This window comes from Pongo abelii, chromosome 18 (assembly GCF_028885655.2).
Source record: "Pongo abelii isolate AG06213 chromosome 18, NHGRI_mPonAbe1-v2.0_pri, whole genome shotgun sequence".
In the NCBI taxonomy this organism is placed as follows: domain Eukaryota; kingdom Metazoa; phylum Chordata; class Mammalia; order Primates; family Hominidae; genus Pongo; species Pongo abelii.
In genome coordinates this window covers 85015918-85036753 of record NC_072003.2, presented here as the reverse complement: position 1 = coordinate 85036753, position 20836 = coordinate 85015918, and the positions used below count along the sequence as shown (strand labels likewise).

Below are 20836 nucleotides of genomic sequence, written 5' to 3'. Positions count from 1 at the left end.
GACACAGCCTCCAGGGCCCACCTGCCTCCTGCCCCCCCATCACAAGCCTGGTGGGGTCACTTCAAGGCTGCTGCCCCCGAGGGCTCAGCACAAAGCCCCCAGCCCTCCCCAGGGAGGCAGATGCGGGCCTCCTCCCATGCAGGTGTTCTCTGGCTGAGGTCAGGGCAGGTGCCAAGGTGTCCGTGGGGGACCCAGGGGTAGCGGGGAGAGGGAGGCCCTGGGAGAGCACACCCCCCTGCTGCCCTCATTAGAGAGGTATTTATTAACTTTTGCGCTCCTGGACACTGACTGAATTCTTGTCTACATTATCAGCTCATGTAAATTCATTATCCTAACAGCTGGGAATAAGCTCCACCGTGTGAAGGCCTGTGATGGATGAGGGCCGGGGGGCCGGGGGCTGTCTCCACACTGTACAAGCTCTCTTGACATGTGCAGCTCAGCAGGCGAAAAGGAGCCAGGGGTCTAGGTGGACCAGGTCTGTGAGGCCCCCACCCTCTTATTTACATCGCGTGCTGCTCTGGACAACCCTTCCTGCCACTGTCAGCTGCCACCTTGACCCCCACCCCCAGGAAAAAAAAGCTGCCACAGCCAGATACCTAAAGGCCCCTCGGCCCTGGGCACCCTCAAACTGAGGGGCCAGGGGACATACCCCTTCTTCACATGAGCCTCAACTGTCTGCTCCCTGGACCCTTCCAGAAAGAACCCACCTGGTCTAGACAGTCTGCCTGTCAGAGCTGAGAACCTAGAAGCTTCTGCCAGAAGCCAGAGAGCAGGAAACGGAGAATGAAGCAGCTTCCCACAGCACCGCAAAACCCTCAGGTCCCACCATTTCACAGACAGGAAAGGTCTGGGGAAGCAAAGACCACCACCCCCGGGCAAGGTCCCCTGTAACAAAGCACTGCTTCTTGAATCAATACTTTCTCCTATTCTCTGGCTAGGTTTGTAATATGGTCAGAAACAGCACAATGCTTAAAAAAAAAAAAAAAAAAAAGGCAAGAAGAAAAGGAAGCAAAGTCCCAGTGGAGAGGGGCAAGGCTGGCTGGCCCAGTGAGCTGCTATTTTCCAGAACCCATCTCGTTCTTGGTTCTTCAGAACAGACCCCAAACCGGCTTGCCTGCTGTCCAAACGCTCCAACAGCAGGATTTAAACGAGGGGGGAGGCCTCTCTACTCCATTAAATATGGTGTCCCATTCCTCGCTCCCCCTCCCCACGAGGGTGGAGGGGCTTATTAATCAGCGTGCCAGCCGCCCTCCCGGCCTCCCGCGGATCCCATAATTACTGCTTCCTTTCATCCCGGCTCTTCTCCGGCACCAGACCTCAGGCCTGCTCCCTCCGTGCTCTGTAATTACAAGCTAATAGCTGAGATGAATTTTCTGCTGGGTCCCGGTTCAAGCACCAATCCGCCCCTTCCCCCTGACAGCCCCCCGTGGGGTAATTACACCCCGTGAGGCTGGGCCCAGCAGGCCTTCACTTTCAGGCCCCGCACGCACAATCTGGACCTGGATTCTCTAATCACCCCTCTTGGTAATTTTTCATTACCGCAGAAAGAAATGTTTGTGAACAAATAAAGGGCGTCCCCCAGCTCGGGGACTGGTGCCCGCCCCGCGATCCCCGCTCCCCCAAAGGGGCGAAGCTTCTGCGGCCCTAACGAGGCCGGGTCACCCTGCTACAGACCCTGTCGGCTGAGGCTGCACGGGCACCACGTGATCCCAGGAGCCTGGGCGGCTTCATAATAAATTCATTATCATATCTACCCTCCACGCGTTCCAAGCTCACTCGCACAAAGCAATTTTTCTTGGGGGTGGAGGCAAGGGGGGGCCGGGAGACCCTGGGGAGAGGTCTTCTTGCTCCAGACGCATGGGGGCAGCCTGCTTGTGCCTTAATTTTTTTTTTTCAACTAAACCCCCCCGCCCCCAGGCTGCCCTGGGTCCCCACACTGGACTTGCTTCCCAAGGTCTATGCCCCAGAAACCCGCCAGGGCCATCACTCACGGCTAGGGCAAGGGACAGCCCTTGCAGGTGGCCGGGATCCTGACCTGAACAAGAAGGGCTGGGAAAACACAAGCAGGTGGGCAGAGGCAACCTGTGCAGTCACAGGAGTCCCTACCCCAGGAGCCCCCAGACGCTGCCCTCCAGGGCCCCAGTCAACCACATGGAGCCACCCGCAATAAGCCATCTCCCAAGCAATGCCTAGGGCCCCCAGCAGCCACCCTGAACCCCATATTCTGCCCGAGCCGCACAACACCCTTGAAGCTGCAATCCTGCTGTGAATGGGGGTGACGGGGAGGGGGCTGGCCACCCCGGTTTCTCCCCAGCCTTGTCTTGCTCACTGCCATGCTGGGAACACAAAGGAGGCTGTGTTCTGCAGAAGAACACGGGGTGCAGAGCTCTCGGGAGGCGTCCACACAACAGCATTGGACAGTGCAAGGGACCAGGTCACCTGGAGGGGCTTCCCAGGTTGGACGCCACACTACAGTTTTGAGGACGGCAGGGGGGCTCCGCACAGAAGGTGCTGGATGCTGAGGTTGCATCCTGGGGGCCCGCGGACAGTGGCCTCCTAGGAGCCGACAGTCCTGCAACTGAGGTTCACGGCCACAGACTGGTCCCGGAGGTTCCTGGATGGAGGCGAGGGACGGGAAGTCAGGCAACAGATGGCAGCAACATTTGACGCGATTATCCTAAGCGGCTGCTGTGTGTGCGGAGAAGCAGGCCGGGCAGATGAAGGGCTGGAGAGGAGGGCGGCGGGAAGGGCGGGACTGGCAGATGCGGGCGGCAGCCTGGCCTCGGCAGGGAGGCGGCCTCCTAAAGGGGCACGACAGACCAAGGGAGAGGGCGGGGCCCTGAGTCAAGGCTGGGGTCGGTGTCCAGAGCTGTGACTCTGGGAGATGGTGCCCAGAGCCAACGGCGATCAGGGTACTAGAGGGCAACTTTTACAGGGTGCCGGCTACCTGTACCCTTACTTCCCTTCATGTAAGCAGACCCCAGAAGGCAAAGCTGCAAACAGCAAAGTGACACAGGCCGCCGGGGCCACACAGCTCAGCTGAGACAGAGCCAGGGGCTCACCCACGCCGGCCGATTCCCAACCCCTCCGCAACCCTGTGCCCTTGGCGGTCCCTGGAGTCCCTTGTCACATTCTCCCCATGGGCTGCTTCCCAGAGGCAGTGCTCCTGGCTGTAACCAGGCGCCTCTCTCCACCTGTTTATTCCACACAGTGGGATGCTCACTCCCAGCCTACAGAGGGTGAACAGAGGCTGGAGATTCACGCCCTCAACCCGGGTCACATGTGGAGGCTCAGGAGCCGGAAGGAAACCCAGCTATCCTGGCCATGGTGCCGGTTGCTTCCCTTTAATGTGAGAAGGGACTGGAAATGGCTGGCGTCACTTGGGGTCCCTCCCTGCGGCAGCTCTCACCCTGTGGTGGCTGTTTGGGTGCCCACCCGTGTGCTGTACCCGTTTTACAGACAGGACCTACATGGCTGGGTATAGGAAGCCTCTGAACTCGGGGCCTCCCCCAGCCCCACTTTCCCACAGCTCTCAGCCAGAGGGCACCTGTGCTGGAGTCCGGAACTGCCCCTGGGTGCCCTGTGTAGCCCATGGCACCAGAGCTGACCAGGCTGCCTTCCATTGCACCCGCTCCTGCGGGAGCCCTTCCTCCCTCCAGAGGCCCTGGGCAGAGGAACGGATGGGGTCCAAGGTGTCCAGGCAGGTGAGAGATGCTCAGGAGGGAAACCCAACCTGGCTCCCCCACCCCAGGGCGGGCACTCAGGTCTCCAAGTTTCCGTGGGACGGCGGGTGGGGGCCAGGGGGCATGAGCCAGCAGGAGGAGGATGCTGAGACGCTTGCTCACGAGGACCCACGAAACGCAAGCCCCTCTCCTCTCCCCAGTGTGGAGGAGGCTGAGTGTTTAACAAGCTCCCTCAGGTAAGTGGGAGGGACGGAGGATCCAGGGACGTCTCCTATGAGTGCCTGTCCCTTCCGTACCGAGTGAGTGCCAACACCTGTCTACGGGGCCCTTAGTCTCCAGCCAAGAACAGGGACCAGGCTGTACAGGAGCTGGACGTCAACAAGTGCTCAAAGGAGCAATCATACAGGGGCCAGGAGTGGCCTGGGCAGCAGGGGAGGTGGCGCGGGGGGCAGAAAGGGCCACGTGGCCTTGGAAGAGGGGTCCAGGGTCTCTAGCTTCAGAGGCGGGGAGATGGTGACGACTGGAAAACGTCCCTTCCCTCCAGCAGGGGGGACGCCCACACCAGCAAAAATGGGCGCCTTTGAGTCCGAAGGCGCAGTGTGCCTGCCTGCAGGCACCAGGGTCCTCACATCCCACTCAGCCAACCTCAACTTCCGCTGAAGGCTGAGAGCTGTGGAGCCTCGAGGGCACACACTATGGAGGCAGAGCAAAAAGGGCTTGGTCCTGAGCTGGAAAACCAGGGGGAACAGGGGTGGGCCCAGGCTGACTCACGCCCAACAGCTCAATGCGGACTTCCAGTGCACCGCATGGCTTGAGCCTCAGTTTCCCTGTCAGTACCATGGAGAGAGGGTGCAAACGATTGGACGAGAGGGTCAGTGAACAGTGGCTCACGCCTATAATCCCAGCACTTTGGGAGGCAGAGGTGGGGGATCGCTTGAGCCCAGGAGGTTGAGGCTGCCTTGAGTTGTGATTGCGCCACTGCACTGCAGCGTGAGTGACAGAGCGAGACCCTGTCTCCAAAAAAAAAAAAAAAAAAAAAAAAAGAGTGGACAAGGGGCCAGCCTTTTACCCTTCAACCTGTTTTTATTTGACCTGAAATCATGCTGTGTGGTTTAAATGAGAATCAACGGGCAATATTTTAAAATAGGAGGCTTCAAGTCAACATGAAGGTGCCCAGTTTCTCTTGAAAAGTCAAAGCCATAAAAACCACAGCCCCATGAGTGGCACTTCTCCCTTAGTTTGTCTCTAAGTCTCTAGGTTGCCAGAGTCTGCACCCCTCCCCTCCCTACGGTCTCAGGCCGGCCAGCTTCCTCAACACCAGGTCTTCCCAGTTCTGAAAAGTACACACAGGTCTGAGACACTAACAGCACTGCAGGAGCTGCAGCTGCGACCCTCAGCACAGACACTCCACTCAGATGTCATCAACACAGTAACTCCATCAGGGTGCAACAGAAAGAGGCCAACCCCTTCCCAGGCTCAGCTTCGGGGGACACCTATGAAGGCCACAATTCTGGCGTGTGTCAACCCCAAGGTAGGTCTCCCCTGAATCAAAGCAAGCTCACCAAGCCAGGACTTGCCCCTCAAGTCATAAAACAGTTACATCTGCCTTTGCAAAAAGGTCCACTCTCAAGATGGTTCAAAGTGGTGGACCAGACCCTCTCCCCAGGGAAATACACCTACTGCATGTTACATATAGTTTTACCAAGTTCGCAGAGCCTATCTGTAAACCCCGTGGGAACATGTGTTTGAAGATGTATAGCGTCCGTGAACCCACACCACAAACTCCTACAGCACAGAGTTCCCTAAGTAGCAACCCACGAGTATGAACACCCTCCCCCAATATGACCTGCCTGGACAGAGGAAATACAGGGTGAAAAAGAAAGGGCCCAGAACCATCCACGTTCTAATGGTGTTTCCTCATCCAGACTCATCTCCCATTTTCAAAGCCCCACGTGCTGTGCCCAGACATCACTAAATGCCTCACTGGAAAAAACCAACCACCCCACAGCCAAGATGGACTTTGGAATGGGGCTGTCCAGGAAAAGCTCCCAGAACAGTCATGTGCCAGGAGTCCTGGACTCCCTCATCCAACCCAGCCACCAAACAGGACAAACTGGTCACCTTTTCTGGCCACAGTCATCCTGTCAACTGCTGAATGGCTGACTGCTTAAGTCTAAATGATTCTGTAATTCTCAACATGCACATATGCACACCCCTCCAGAATCCCCGTGAGGAACCTGTAAATTTCCCAGTCAGGTGCAGACCTGGCTGTTGGGAGTTGGCAGTCTCTGCCCACCAGGACTGGTAACGAAGTTCTTGCTGCGCCATGACAAGTAGTCCAGGCTATGTCTCCTGTCCTGAAGGCTGCATGGGGGTATGGGGTGGGAAGAATGAGCCCGAGGTGGGCAGGTAAGCAGAGGTGGGCAGGAGCGCCCTCCCCTCCCCTGCTTCTTCAAGAGTAATCTGGCAGAAAGAACACAACAGTCTCTCCAGTGGATAAGAGACACGGATGACACAAAACCCCACGGTCCACTCTGCCAGCCGTGGCTGGAGAAACCCCAGCTCCAGCATCCAAGCAGACACAGTCCTGCTGTTAGTGGATTCAGAGTCACTCCGCAGGATCCCAACCAGTCTCAACCTGGAAACCAGTTGCTTAGTTAAAATGTCCTCCCTGTGCCCAGGTGACAGGCTCCAGGGGTCTGGCATCCCTGCTAAGAATGGATTAACTTCCTTAGTCCTATAAAGTCTTATAAGATGTACAGATACGATCTCAGCGCACACCTCCGCTGCCCTGCAAACCCAGACACAGGGGAGGCCACAAATCTTTTTCAAGAGACGATCTAAGTGGGTTCCCCCAATAGCGCAGAGACCCAGGGCCAAGACCATCTAAACGGGTTCCCCAACAGCGCAGAGATCCAGGGCTGAAACCATCTAAATGGGTTCCTCCACACAGCAGAGAACCAGGGCTGAGACCATCTAAACAGATTCCCCAACCGAGCAGAGACCCAGGGCCAAGACCATCTAAACGGGTTCCCCAACAGAGCAGAGACCCAGGGCCGAGACCATCTAAACAGGTTCCCCAACACAGCAGAGACCCAGGGCTGAGACCATCTAAACGGGTTCCCCAACACAGCAGAGACCATCTAAACGGGTTCCCCAACACAGCAGAGACCCAGGGCTGAGAACCGTGCAGAGACCCAAGGCTGACACCATCTAAACGGGTTCCCCAACAGCTCAGAGATGCAGGGCTGAGTGGGGCGCCAACCCAGGCATTCCACAAGGGCCAATTCCGAAACCCTGTCTTCTTATCTGTTGCGGGGTGACTAACCACACCCTCCTGACGGCGGCGGAGACGACCGCGTGGATCGGCAGCCTCTGGGAGGCGGAAGTCTCTCCAATGCTCCCATCTGGCTGAGAATTTTTGCTTGAACCGCATTCCACTTTGTGTCTTCAACACCCAGTATAGCATCGGCTGTCTAGTGGATCCTCGTATATTTAAGTGAATGGAAAAAATACCACATGTCAAATGCAAAAACATTACAAAAATACACTCAAAGATAAATGTACACTGGGAATTCAGTTGGAAGAATCCACTCACATCCCGAGACTGCGTGAAGAAGCTCAGTTTAATTTTGTTTTTTTTTGCTGAGACAAGAGTCCTGCTCTATCACCCAGGCTGGGGTGCAGTGGTGCGATCACAGCTCATTGCGGGCAGCCTCGAGCTCTGGAGCTCAAGTGATCCTCTCTGCCCAGCCTCCTGAGTAGCTGGGACCACAGGCACATCCCACCATGCCTGGCTAGTTTTTTTTATTTTTTATTTTTTTTGTAGAGAAGAGGTCTTAAACTGCAGAGCTCAAGCAATCCACCTGCCTCGGCCTCCCAGAGTGCTGGGATTACAGGCTTGAGCCACCGCACCCCATAAGCAGCCCAGGTTAAACAGTGCCTTCCGAAGCAGCCGGTGACCTCCCTCCAGGCTCTAAGGGAGAGCGGGCGGGAGCTGGGTGAGGAGGCTGCAGTGGGAAACTCATGGTGTGGATTTCTGCTCCTCTACCAATTACCAGCTGTGTGACTACAGGCAGGATATGGATCCCCGGGGCCCCTTTCTTCCCCGGTGGATGGCTAAACGGGGCTAATCCCTACCTAGCAAGTCAGTCCCTCCCTGGGGAGGAGGAGCACACTGGAGTGAGAACATTCCCGCACCATGCCTGGCGCACAGCCCACGGCGTGACCCTCCTAGGCCAGGGCAGTCGCAGCACCTCTGGATACAGAAATACGGTCTTTCCCATCTGGTTACTAAATCCCAGAGACAACTCCTTAAGTGGGATCAAGTCCTGGCCGGCACACCATCTGCCCACAGATCACACCACGTAAGGGCGCCTGCCGTCCCCTCCAGGCCCCTCTGGGGCTGGGGGGCATCGCTTGGCACCCCTCGGCTTTGCCCCCCAACCCAGAAGATAAAAGACTCAGGGTTAGCCTAGAAGAGGCCCCTAAGGCTGCGCCCCGCCCCCCCAGCCCCCACTCGCGAGCTGTCTTGTGCTCAGCTTGACACACAGATTTTCCTTCGGGACGGCTTAACCTGTCCAACATCAATACTGCTCAACCAAAAGCTGGGCGATCGATACCCTTCATTGCTGCCTGCGGCCACAGACCCACCATCTGAGCGCAGGAAGGGCAGGGCTGGGGGAGGGACAGTTTGTTAAAGCACCTCCCGCCACCTGGGCCCAGAGTGCCAATCACCAAGGGGGCGGTGGTGTGCATGTGAGCCCGAGGGGGCGTTGAGGCTCCCAAAAAGAACCTCTGGTTGCTAAAGCCCAGCAGAGGGGCTGGCAGGGTCTGCTGGGATGCCTTGAGCCTTAGGGCAGAAAAAGCAACTCCAGTCTTTGTGGGAAAAGGGGCCACCCCCAGCACTGCAAGGGAGTGAGTTGAGCGTAGGGGAACACAGCCTTGGAGCTTTATAAATTAAAGCCAAGCTGGACGCAGTGGCTCATGCCTGTAACTCCAGTGCTTTGGGAGGCTGAGACGGAAGGACCACCCAAATCAGGAGTTTGAGACCACCCTGGGCAATGTAGTGAGAGACCCTGTCTCCACAAAAAATTTTTTTAAAAATCAGCCAGGTGTGGGGGCATGCATCAGTGGTTCCAACTTCTCAGGAGGCTGCGGCAGCAGGATCACTTGAGCCCAGGAGTCTGAGGCTGTAGTGAGCTGTGATCACACCACTGCGCCCCAGCCTAGGCAGCAGAGCAAGACCCTGTCTCTAATTAAAACAACAACAACAACAGCAACAGGAGTAGCCGCAGGCTTTGCAGAGCCTGTGTCAGGTGCTGTACTGGGCACTTGTTAATAAAGCCTTTAACCCTCAACAGCCTCAGGATACAGGTGACATTGTCATTCCTATTCCACAGATTAGAAGACTGAGGCCCAGAACACAAGTGCCTGAGGTCACACAGTGACCTAAGCAAGAGGCAGATATGAACAGTCAGATGCACCGATCAACACAGTAACAGCTGACACTCACCAGGGGCTCACCCCACGCTCCAGGCCTTCTCAACCCTCACCCGCATCTGTCATTTACCCGTCAGGGGCATGTGGCGGGCATTACAGCATCTCATCCTCACCCTCAACTGCCAGAGGGCCTCTGCATCCTCGTCTTACAGATGAGAACACTGGGGTGGGGGGTGAGGACATGATGATTAAAGTGGGAGGGTCTATGTCACCATTAGCACGCACCCCCCTCACGCCACCTCAGTCCAGTGATCCCAAATCCACTATAACACACACCTCCTCAGACACGTCAAGTCCTCCAGCTGGAGGAACCGGTTCCAGAATTGGAAGGCCTGGCTAGAGATGCAGGCGAACATGAATCCACCCATGCCAATGGGACTCTGCATTTGTAAGCCCCTTTAGAAGAGCTCAAAGCACACCTGGGCCAGGCAAGAATGACCTTCAGGATTCTGCCTGGGGTTAACACAAGGCCCACAGACATCCAGAGAGCAGCCAGGTGACAGGTGCCCCGTCCTGCGGGGGAGGTGGCGTAGAGGGGAGATGTCCATTTCTGAGTCACCAGGGTTCTCCATCCAATTCTGGGGCAAGCAAGGTGGTCTCCGGCTTCCCAGGTGGGAAGAGAAACCCCAGGTCTCCTTAAACAGCATCAGCCCATCTTCCCAGGGGAAGGAATTCCTACTCACATTGCTCCCCCCAGCAGAAGGCCCTTCTGGAGGAGGAGGGGCCAAGCATGAAAAGCTCCCACCCTGGCCCCCAGGTGACTAGGAAGCTGCTCTGGAAGAAAGCAGAGCAAGGGTCTCAGCTTGGGCTGCACGTGGCAGTCACCAGGGGGTTGACACACGGATACCCAGGCTTCACCCCTCCGAGATTTGGCCTGAACTGCTTGGCAGTACAGCCTGGGCACTGGGAGCTTTTAAAGCCCCCCAGGTGATTCAAAAGTGCAGCCAGGAGAGACCCCTGGGCTAGAGGCTCCCCACTTCCTCCACCTGCCTCCCTAGAAACCCCCAAGTCACAAGGACCCACAAAAGCCTCAAGTGCAGCCCAACCCCTTCTTTCCACAGATGATTTGTAGGCACAGGTGAGGGTAAACCAGAGGCCCTCTCCAGCACCAGCCCTGCCCTCATCTACAGCTCCTTCCTCCAGGCCTGGACTCCGCCCCAGCCTCCTGGGGGCAGCTCTCACTTCCCCTCTGAACGTCTGATTCCAGACACACACGGGATGAGCATGGGAGTGTGGAGGCGAGGGAGGCATCGGGTTGGGAGGGGCAGGTGGACTGGCCTCAGTGACAGGTGGGCTTTGGAGCACACGGGAGAATCCCAGGCAGACGGGATGGCCCATGCTAGGACAGGGACGTGGCCAAACGCAGGAGTGGCGAGAATGGCGTGTGGTGTCGTCTGGCTGGAGCTGAGGGCGTGAGAGAAGAGGCTGGTGGGGAATCAGAGCTGCAGAAGCAAGATTAAAAGGCCCCCGAGTGTGCGTTTGGCAGGCGTGCAAAGGGCTGCTTTTGGCCACGCTCCTGTTTTATCTGTCTGTACACCTCCCAGCAGCAAGCACACGGCTGGGTTCAGAGGAGGAGCTCAATAAATTCTCATTGACAGGGACACTCAGAAACGTCACCTCCCAGGCTGTGGCTGCAGCTGGGGGAGAAAGGCCAGCACGCGGAAGTGAAGCCAGCAGCACGGCGTCCCACACCGAGCTCGGTGAGGCCACCGAGATCTGAGACTCCACGGGGGGAGGAATTAAAGCCAGGCGGCCAGGCTTCAGCACAGCCACCAAACTGAAATGTCACCTGCAACATGGATCTCTGCAGGTTAAAAAAAAAACAGCTCTCCCGGCACACCAGGAAAGGGAAGGGAAGCCCTGTGGTTTTAGAGGACCCTGCTGTTGCCACAACAGAGACAATTCACATGCTACCCAGAGAGGGTTCCCATCCAACCCTGGCCCGATCCCGGGGATGGATCCTTGGACTTCGAGTAACCCAGGCTGGGAATTCCAAGGCTTCAAATGGGGCCAGGAAAAACCGGCCCTGCTAGCCGACTCCACAAGCCCCTGCGAGTTCCTGGGGGCAGGGAAAAGGTAGCAGCCAGCCCTCTAGCTTACCCGCACTCTTCCAGAAAAGTGGGAGGCACCAGCTCCTGCCCCTCAGCTCGGGGCTCCGAGCCCAAAGGCCCCCCAGTCCGCCTCCTTCAGAGCAAGGGAAGACAGACAGTACCTGCTCCAGGGGGCTCAAGGGGAATTTGGGACTCCAAGGGTTGGGGGGGATCTCTAGCTGAGAGGTGCAGGACCCCGGTCTGCCACAGAGTGGCGCTGTGCAGACTTGGCTCTTCCTCGGGCTGGCGATGCTGAGCCCACAGGCAGGCTTGGCTTCTGCTCTGAAACCACAAGGCACTCAGATCTGCAGCCCCTGAACTTCCCCCAGAGACAGGGAAGTGACTGCTGGAGGGGAGGGCTCATCGGGGCCATCGGAAGAGGCTTCCTGCTGTAAGCGCGGTGTCCGCTCCACGCCTGGCCCGAAGCCTCAGTTTGCCCCCTGTTCCTACCCCCAGTCTGTACGTTAGGATCAGCTGGGGAGCTCTGACAACCCCCAGACCCGGGTCAGGAACCCAGAGGCTGTGGCTTAACTGGGCTTGGAAAGGCCTGGCCAGCAGCAGTTTTTAAACACCGAGTTTGGAGATCTACAAGCGCCTTTGAACTCTGACACTCCAGGATCCTAAAAACGGTCCCAAACAGCTTAGAGCCTGCGCCACAGTGGACACCTTGTTGCCTTCCTTGTTTTGAGCTCAGCCTCACTCTGCCTAGAACCAGGACTTCCCGACCTCCCTTCCCAAGGCAGGGCTGACCCTAGGTCACCAGAGGCTCCTGGCCGGCTCTCACCAGCTCTGGCACGGCACCGCCCCCAAGGCTCCAGGAAAGAAAACTCCAAGCGTCAAAACCGTGGTTGGCTCCAGCTTCCCCCGCTTCCCCTCCTGGCTTTGGTGTCTGCTGCCAGAGTGACAAAAGCCATCCTCGCAACCGGCCCGCAGGAGATCAGGAACGCTGCCGACACGGGGCTGGCTGTCTCGGAAAGTCTCTTAGGAAGCACCGAGGTCGCTGCTCTCGCAGGCCAGGGCCTCTTCCAGCCCTCCCGAATCTACCTGGGCGGGGCGAGCCCCTGCACAGCCGGCGGCCGGGATGACATACGCCGCCGTCGGAGCCTGCGCCCTGGGCCCCTCACCTGTGGCGTGGCGGCTGAGTCAGGCACAGCCTGTGCCTCAGGTTCTGCCGTCCCTGCTGGTGGAGGCGGCCGTAAACACAGGGTGAGCAACACTGAAGTGCCCCAAGCTTAAGCAACACCGAGGGAGGCCAGAGAAGGCTGCTCACCTGGGTTCCCCCTTCCACCCCTGCCGGGAGGCGGGGGCACGGAATCCCAGGGGAGAGGACGAGACGGCCGACCAGGGTGCACATTTCACAACGCCGTACCAAGACCTTCTCTCTGCCCCTTTGTCCCCCGCCTCCTGGAAATCGGCTTAGGCGGGTTCGCTCCCACCCGGAGTGCGGCTGGGCCTTTTGTTCAGGCGCCTTTTACAAAAGGAGCCCTCTTTCCATTTGGTGGCCCCGCTTTTTGTTTCCAAACCCCAACCTGTGTGGCCGCTACCCCTCAGGCCCCAGATAAGGCACCGCAGGGGGGAGCAAGGGTTTAGTGTGTTTTAAACGCACTTTGCACAGACAAAGGCTAGTTTGTAAGAGCCAAACCGACTCAACTCCGGCTGGCATCCACCGCCCAGCTGGGAACCCGGCAGGTGCTCCCCCACCGCCAGTACGCTGCCCTCGGAACTCAGACGGGCACTGCGGCCAGGCCCCCGGCCCACCACGTGGAAAGGGCGCAGCCTCTACTCCCCCATCTAATGGGGGCGTCGCGGTATCCCTTCCCCCGATCTGGGAACCCCCTTCCTACGACCTGCGCCTCGAGTCTCCACCACACATTTCTAAGTGGCCCCCTGGTCCCCCCACCCGGCGCTGGGGAGGGGAGGCGGGAAGATGGGGGTGGGCGGGCGCAGGGAGGGTGAGCTCCACTCCCGCTCCGCCTCCATGAAGGGAATTTAATTAGCCTGCTGGAGAGGCGGGCGGGCGGCCGAGGAGGTGTCTCTGGTGCTGCAATATAATTGAATCGGCTCCACTCGGTCGGGCCACTCGCCGCCCATCAGCGCGGCCGCAGGGCCCGGGAGGGCTGGGGGCGGGGAGGCGCATCCAGCCGGAGCAGGAAGGGCCGGGGAGGGAAAAAGGCCAGCGCGGGTGGGGGGCGGCGGATGTGCAATCCCTCTCCCACCTCCGAGGCTGGGGCAGCCATCTTCTGCGGGGGGGGGAGGGGAGAGGAGGGGCAGGGAGCCGCTCCGCCGGGTGTGGGGGGAGAGAGAGGAGAGAAGCGGCCAAGCCAGTGGCGCGCCCTTCCTCGGGAAGCAGGGCGTGGGGGTCACAGACCCGGGAGGCTGCGGTCCCGCCCTCCCGACCAACTCCCCCGAGACCAGGGGTCGGGGAGGGGGAGGGGAGCAAGACAAAAACCCTAACCGGCGCGGCCCCAGTAACGAGCACCCCCCGTCCCCCGCCTCCTTGGCCGTCCCCAGCACCTGCCGCGGGGGCGCACAGCCACCCCCATTCGCTCCCTCCCGCGTCGCTGCAAAGTTTTCATTCCAGCTCTCCAGCGCCCGCAGCTCTCGGAGACTCCCCCCGCCACCCCCATCCCCCCACTTTATCTGCCCTCTAGCCCGCACGCACTTACGCACCCCCCCCATCCCCCGCTGAGCGCACTCCTGAGCTCGGAGCCCCCGCGTCCCCGCCCGCAGCCAGGCCGCCCAGGCTGCGACCCGCGGGCGGAGGAAGGGGGTGGCCTTTGGTCGCCTGCCCGCCCTCCCGGCTCTTATCGCCGCTAACACTCCGGGGAAGTTGCCCGGGAGCCGTTGGCGGCCGCCCCCGCGGAACCCGCGAACTTGCAGGAGGAGAGTGCGGTGGGGGGAGGGTGGAGGACCCGCGTCCCCGGCCGGGTGCGGCGCGCTCACCTTTCATGCCAGGGCCCCGCAGCTCCGTCTCGGCTGATACATGCTGGAGCCACCGTCGCCCAGTGTTTGTCTAAACTGCTTATCTCACCCGGGGCTGCTCGGCGGCGGCAGCTCGGGCCCGCTGGGGAGGTGGAGCTTCCGGGGCCCCGGCCAAGAAACACCTGCTGCTGTCGCCGCCGAGGACACACCCAAACGCAACGCCGCCCACTCCCGGGCCACTGGCTCGCTCCCGGCTCCCTGACCTCAGCCAGCGGGAGGTGTCGGGTTTCAGCCGCAAACACACAGGCGCGCGCGCGCGCACCGACGGGCGCCCGGGTCCACCCGCCCAGGCACACGCCCCTCCCCGGCCCGGCCGGCCAGGTGAGCCGAGGACACCAGCGGGGCCGCGGAGGTGCCACCCCCACACTCTCGGGAGCCCCTGGCTGGACTGCTCGGGGGTCCCGGGGACCTTGGTGGCTAAGACCGGCCACTTGACTCTAAAAGTAGTGAGCAGCCACAGCACCCTCGCCACGTGAGCGGAGCCGTGTCTCGCAGCTGCGTCCCGGGAACCTAGAACAGTGCCTGGCACAGAGCAGGCCCAATAATGGGCGGATGGGTAACTTCGTGTCCTGGAGGCCTTTTGGAGAACAACTTTCTGGGCGCTGGTGGCGCGTAGGGTGGGGGGAGGCGACACAAATTAGACTGTGTACCCAAGCCCCACCCCCCCCATGCCTGACCTTATTACCCCAACTAGAATAGGCTGAATACTAAGAACTTGGCCTCAAAATTCCATAAGGCACCCCATCCCCCAGTTTTAAGTAACTTTTGGGAAGGCCACAATGCGGGCCGCTGCGGGGGGTGTTCTTTAAAGAACCCACGGCCGAGGGGCTGGAGAACCCAAGGAGGCGCCGCTCCGCCAGGGGGATCATTAAGTAGCTGGGGTTGCGGTCAGAGGCGAGGTTGCCCGCCTCCAGAAACTGGCACGACTCATTGCGCTTCTGGCCCCAGCGCAGCGCCACCCCATTCCTGGCACCCCCCCACCCTACCTCACCCAGGCACTTGACTGGAATGACTCAGGGAGCGTCCTGAAATTCCTGGGCACCCACAGGCGGCGCGGAGAGGGACTGAAGGCCCCAGCCTTCCCACCTCCCGGCTCCGCCCACCCCGCCCCGCCCCGCCCCCACCCCATCGCGGCGGGCGCGTCCCCAGGAAGCTCGGGGTTAAAGGGGCGGGCCTCGGGGACAGGGGTCGCCAGGCCTCCCCTGCCCGCCTTCTGGCGCCCACGGCTGTAACCCCCCGGGCGGCTCTGAGGCCCCGGGGTCGCTCCCTCCTCTTCTAACACCACTCTGATCTAGCGCGTCCCTACTTCTCAGCCCTGAGGCAAACCAGCACCCCCTGGGCGGCCGCCCCAGCGCTGTGCTGCGGGTTTCGACTTTCAGCCCCCTCGTGCCAGCCCCAAACCTGCCCCGGGACATGCCCGCGCCAGGCTTGGCAGGCGCGCACGCTGCCGTCCCCGCGGGCCCGCCTCCCCCGCCTTCCTCCCTCCCCCTCCCCGCGCCAGCCCGGATTGCGACGGGAGCGAGCGCTGGGCGCCTGCCACCCCCCATCCATCTGTTCCCGATGACGCTGGCGGGCCTAGAGCGTTCGGGGCCCGCGCCAGCGGGGAGCAGAACCAGCCTGTGTGCCCTCCGGGGGGCAGGGTCTGGCGGGCTCCCTCAGGCCCCGCGCTCCCCGCTCCACCTCCGACCAAGCGCACGCCGGGGCCCGGGGGTGGGGGTGCACGCGGGCCGGCCCCCCGCCTTGCACAAGGCTCCGGGCAGACCACAAACGAAAAGGGAAACGGACCGGCGAGGCCGGGTCGGGCCGTTACTGGCTCCTACCTGCGGACGCTGGCCGGCCCTGGCACGGCGCGGGGGTGCTGCTTCCCCGCACGACCCGCCAGCTCACCGGCGGCGCCCCCCCTTGCGGCCTTGGCCGGACGCTATAATTTACGCACCACACGGTGGGGCGGCCGCGCGGCCCCGGGTAATTTATACCCGCACTGGCCGGCGGATTCACCCGGCCCCAGGCCGCCAGGGCTAGGAGGGGGAGGGGCGCCTCCACCCCCACTGGGAGTCACGGGCGGGGGGAGGGGAGGATAGGGAGGTGTTAGGAAGGAATGGACGACGACTGGCCCGGAGCCTTAAAAACAAAATTCACCTCCGGGACTGGCCCAACCCCTTTCCCACCTGGATTACAGGCTGCGGGGGGAGGGGAGCAGCATGCAAATGAGCCTCTCGCACCTGGCCGGGAGCTGCCTCCGGCCTAGTTCTCCAGGTAGACACCTAGGCCCCACCTCCAGGTCGCTCACCGGGACACGGTGGCACCACCTACTCCCTTCTTCCTTGGAGAGGCCCTTGGGCCAGGGGTGAAGGTGGGGTTAGGTTTCTCCACCTGTTTGAGCAGGACCACGACGGCCAACCACAAAAACGTGTGGAGTGGCCACTGAGAGGTGCCTCACTCGGCTACTTTTTAGAGCCGGCCAATCCCTCCGGCGTATACATCTAGCTCCCCTGGATTGCGAGATGGGTGGTCTGATCCCGTTTCAGAGATGAGGAAGTTGAGGCCCTGAGTTGCTCAAGCTCATGTGCACACAGGTGACATGCAAGCTGCGCCCCAAACTTCTCACACCTGGAGTCTCTCCCCTTCCCAACCCAGTAGGCCTAGGGGAGCGAGGCGCTGCCGGACACCCCGGCAACCGCCGGGGGGCAGCAGCGAGCCGCTCTGTGAGTCCTGGCCGGGAAACGCTGGCGGCCACCAGGCGGGCTGGCAAGGGGGAGATGGATGACACTCACTGTCAGTGCGCCCGGCCCCCGGAAATTAGTAATCCGGAGCACGGCCTCCGAGTTTAAGGGTGGGAATTGCTCTCCTGCAGCCGGCGCGCTCCTCGCTAACGAGGCTTGTCGCTTGACTCCTAATTTCCCAGCACTGGGGCTAAGGCTGGCCTCCCTCCATTTCCCTCCAGGCCTGCTCCTCCTCCTCTCTCTTCCTAAGCAGCGCCCTACCCACAGCCCCGCGCCCCCAGATAGTGCGAGCCCTTCCTGGGTACAGCTCTCCTTCCCTGGACCTCCTCCCTACCCTCCACTCCCATTTGCCTGGAAGGAGCTAGGTAGATGCCAGGGTCAGGCCTACGGGGCACCTGCCCTGGGGATGCTGCACACGGTGCTCCTTACCACGGACTGTCCTTTGTGCCAAGGCAACAGGATGCTGGTGGCTGGTGCGCGTTTGCTCACACCCTGAGGCCCTTGCCAAGCTAAACTGTGCCTCCAAGAGCGGAAGGCAGGCTCCCAGCCCCTCACCTGGCTCAGGTACCTGCTTCAGTGACACCTAGGGGCAAACTCTAGCCCTACCTCCACAAGCCCTGGAACCTATCAGACCTGCACCACAAAAGAGATCTAAATTTTAAAAGCTTTCCTAAGGGCATGGTAGCTCACGCCTGTAATCCCAGCACTTTGGGGGAGCCAAGATAGGCATATTGCTTGAGATCAGAGTTCGAGACCAGCCTGGACACCATGGCAAAACCCTGTCTCTATTAAAAACAAAGAAACTTAGCCCTGCATGGTGGTGTGTGCCTGTAGCCCCATCTGCTTGGGAAACTGAGGTAGGAGGATCACTTGAGCCCAGGAGGCAGAGGCTGCAGTGAGCTGAGATTGTGCCACTGCACTCTAGCCTGGGCGACAGAGTGAGACCCTGTTTCAAAGGAGAAAAAAAAGCTTTCCATCTCAGATGAACATGAGACACCTTAAACCTACTCCCTGAGCTCAGGAACTAAGAGGGGTGTCTGGAGGCGTGAGGTCTAGGAGGATCCACCAGAAAGAAAGGGACGCCTTGAACCACAGAGGGTGGGTGGTTTTTCACTCAACAAACACACTAAACCCTGGGCTGTGTTTCACACTTGGTTTTCCAGAAACAAAAGTGAAAATTCCAGTAAGCCTTCAGCAAGCACCTTAGAGGGGCCAAGGTTAGCTGGGTGTAATGGCACAAGCCTGTGGTCCCGGCTACTTGGGAGACTGAGGCAGGAGGATCATTTGGGCCCAGGAGTCTGAGGTTGAGGTATGATTGTGCCACTGCACTCCAGCCTGAGCCACAGAGCAAGACCCTGTCTTTTTTTTGTTGTTTTTTAAAGGTGGGGGGCGGCAAGAGACAGACAGCAGAAGGCAGACGCTGACATAGGGGACACTTCAAGGCAGCAAGGAAATTTGGAAGGCAAGGGGGCAGGATGACAGCACAGACCACCACCACCACTGCCTGGGCATCAACCTGGGCCACGTCACGTGCTCAGGGGTGCGGGCACCACCCATGACTATCACAACCCCACTAAGTCTTAGCACAGGGCCCAGCCCTGGCGGAGGATGGATCCTGGACACGTTCTTTCTGGTTCTTGCTTCTTCTAGGGCCCAGCAGGACAGCACACAGCCTAACCCAAGGTCCTTCTCCATCCTGGCCAGTTGCTCCTAGCACGTAGGAACTGCATGTCACCTTCATTAGAGTTGCCTGGGCACCTTGTTCAGCGCCTGGATCCGCAAATAAGTATCAGGGACCTGGATGTCCATGGGCCAGTATGTAAAGATCACCTCTGCCATTCACCAAGCACCTAACAAGAGCCAGCGCTGCTCAGCGCATGTCACTGGAAGCCCTCCCGGCCCTGCAAGGCAGGCAGTGACCTCCATTACACAGCCCGAGTGGGAAGACCTGAGAAGGTTAATTGGCCTGCCTCGGGCACACACATTCCAGCACGAGTCTCATCCAGACGTGGCTCTTACACCTGGCAGCATTTCTCGGTAACCACCTGCCATGGTCACTCTGATTATTAAGAAAGATACACCTGCAGGGGTACGACAGGTCTCAAGCGGTTTCAGGTCTACGCTCTTACCTCTGGGCAGCTGTCCAGTGCCTGAAAACCATTTTGGTTGGGGGCCGGGGGAGGGGGCCGTTAGCTGCCTAGAGCTGAGCACCCTGGGATTCACCCAGCTCCTCTGCATGCACAGCCCACCCTCCCCAAGGCTACCAGCCCTGGTGCAGGGAGAAGGGGCGCGGGGCTAAGCCCACAGAGTGCACTGAATCCAGGGGGCACGAAGGGCTGAGGGGTAGAAGGCTGCCCAGCTACCCCATCTGCCCTTAGGCCCCCAGCCCTGCCCTACGCATCGGTGAAGGTGCAAGCTCCCACCACTTAGATTCCACCCTCCTCTTTCTGTTTCCTGCTCTGCTATCACTGGCCCAGAAATCCTCCCCATTCTTCAAAGCCTGGCTTACATCTTATCTCTTGCAAGAAGGCTTTTCCCATCCCTGCCTCTCGAATTCATCTCTCCAGGTTGCGTCCCACTCTTAGATAGCGATCACACAGTGCAGTGGGTCTTAAATCATGGTGGGGAGGAATACAGATCCCCAGGCCCCTCCCCTTACTGAGCCAAGGTCTCCAAGCAGGGCATCAGAAGAAGCATCCTCCACCATCCGCCCTGCAGGCCAGGCCACAGCGTGTCTGCTGGAGTCCCAGACTCCCTGCTCCAGAGTGGCAGTGCGGGCCTCAAGGGAAGAGGGCCCCCTGTCTCCTAGCAGGGACACAGTCCCCAGCCCCTGGGCAGGATTTAAGATTTAACCCAGATCTGCTGATTGGATAAAGGCTGGAGGGAGAGAGGGGAAAGCAGTGCCCGCCTCTCCCTGCCTGCCCCTCTTGGGGAGGAACCAGATTCGCCAGGGATGCTGGGGGAGCCCCACCCCAGCAGCTCAGGTGGCCCTCAGTAGCCCAGGTCACCTCTGGGGGAACAGGAAAGGGTTAAGGCCTGGCTAACTCCCTTTGAGGAGTTTTCCTCTTAACCCCGGGCTGCCCCACACTTCCTGCCCTCTCAGCGCCTGGTTCCAATCCGCACCCCGCACACAGCTGCACTCCTTTACAATCAGTTAACAGCTGTTTTGCATAGATTTTCAATTCTAATTGCCTCGCTTTGTGAGCGCCGCCGAGCCCTGGTGAATGGGGACGCCGCCACCGCGGCTGGAAAGCGGGCGGGAGAGGGAGTAAAAGGAAGCCGTGTGCGTCGGGGCTGCTGGCTTTTATTTTTCTAAATCAGAAAAGAATACCCCTGCTACCAACCGCCCCCCAGCTCCTGCCTCTCCTACTGGAGCGGGGAAACCTGAAATGGTGACCCCACCTCTGGAGAGGCACCCACCCTATGACCTGGGCTTCCTGACCCCAACCCAGATACAGGTCCCAGAGGGCAGCTTCCAGCTCCAGAGCTGGCCCAGGAGGCATGGCTCTCCTCCCTCCTGCAGCTCCCCTCCCCCTCCCCCTGCAGCCCCCCTCCACCCTCCCGCCCCCCCAACCCAGGCTCGCCAATATCCAGATATGGGAAGCTAATTGGACAATAAAGTTGAACAGCAAGGAAACGCACTCTCTGGAGACAGCTGGCATCTATAAAAGAGAAATATTTGCATTTAAAACCTTTAAACTTTATATGGCGGGGCCAGGCCGAGGCAGGGGAAGGGGGCTAGGGGAGCAGCGCTCGGACCCTTGATGGGGGGCAGAGAATCCTGGGAGTTTTGGACACTTCTGCCACCAGTGAGCACCCCCCACACATACCCCTTGCCCTGTTACTGTCTGGGAGA

At 59.9% G+C, this 20836-nt stretch overlaps 1 protein-coding gene across 11 annotated transcripts in view; it reads right to left on the bottom strand.

Annotated features, from left to right (window-relative positions):
- The window catches only part of GSE1 (Gse1 coiled-coil protein), a 499199-nt gene that overhangs the window by 45211 nt on the left and 433152 nt on the right, over window positions 1-20836 (bottom strand). Inside the window, exon 1 of one of the 11 annotated variants that reach the window (XM_054534229.2) lies at window positions 16078-16175. The exons of 7 other annotated variants lie outside the window; for them this stretch is intronic. Coding sequence is in view for 2 of the 4 variants with exons in the window: in XM_024233181.3 (XP_024088949.2) it covers window positions 14219-14225 (7 nt within the window). In the remaining 2 variants the exon portion in view is untranslated. Of the gene's footprint in view, window positions 1-14218; window positions 14513-15248; window positions 15268-16077; window positions 16176-20836 lie in introns of those variants that run through there. 3 more of the 11 variants (XM_054534230.2, XM_024233181.3, XM_024233180.3) reach the window with 3 other exon arrangements.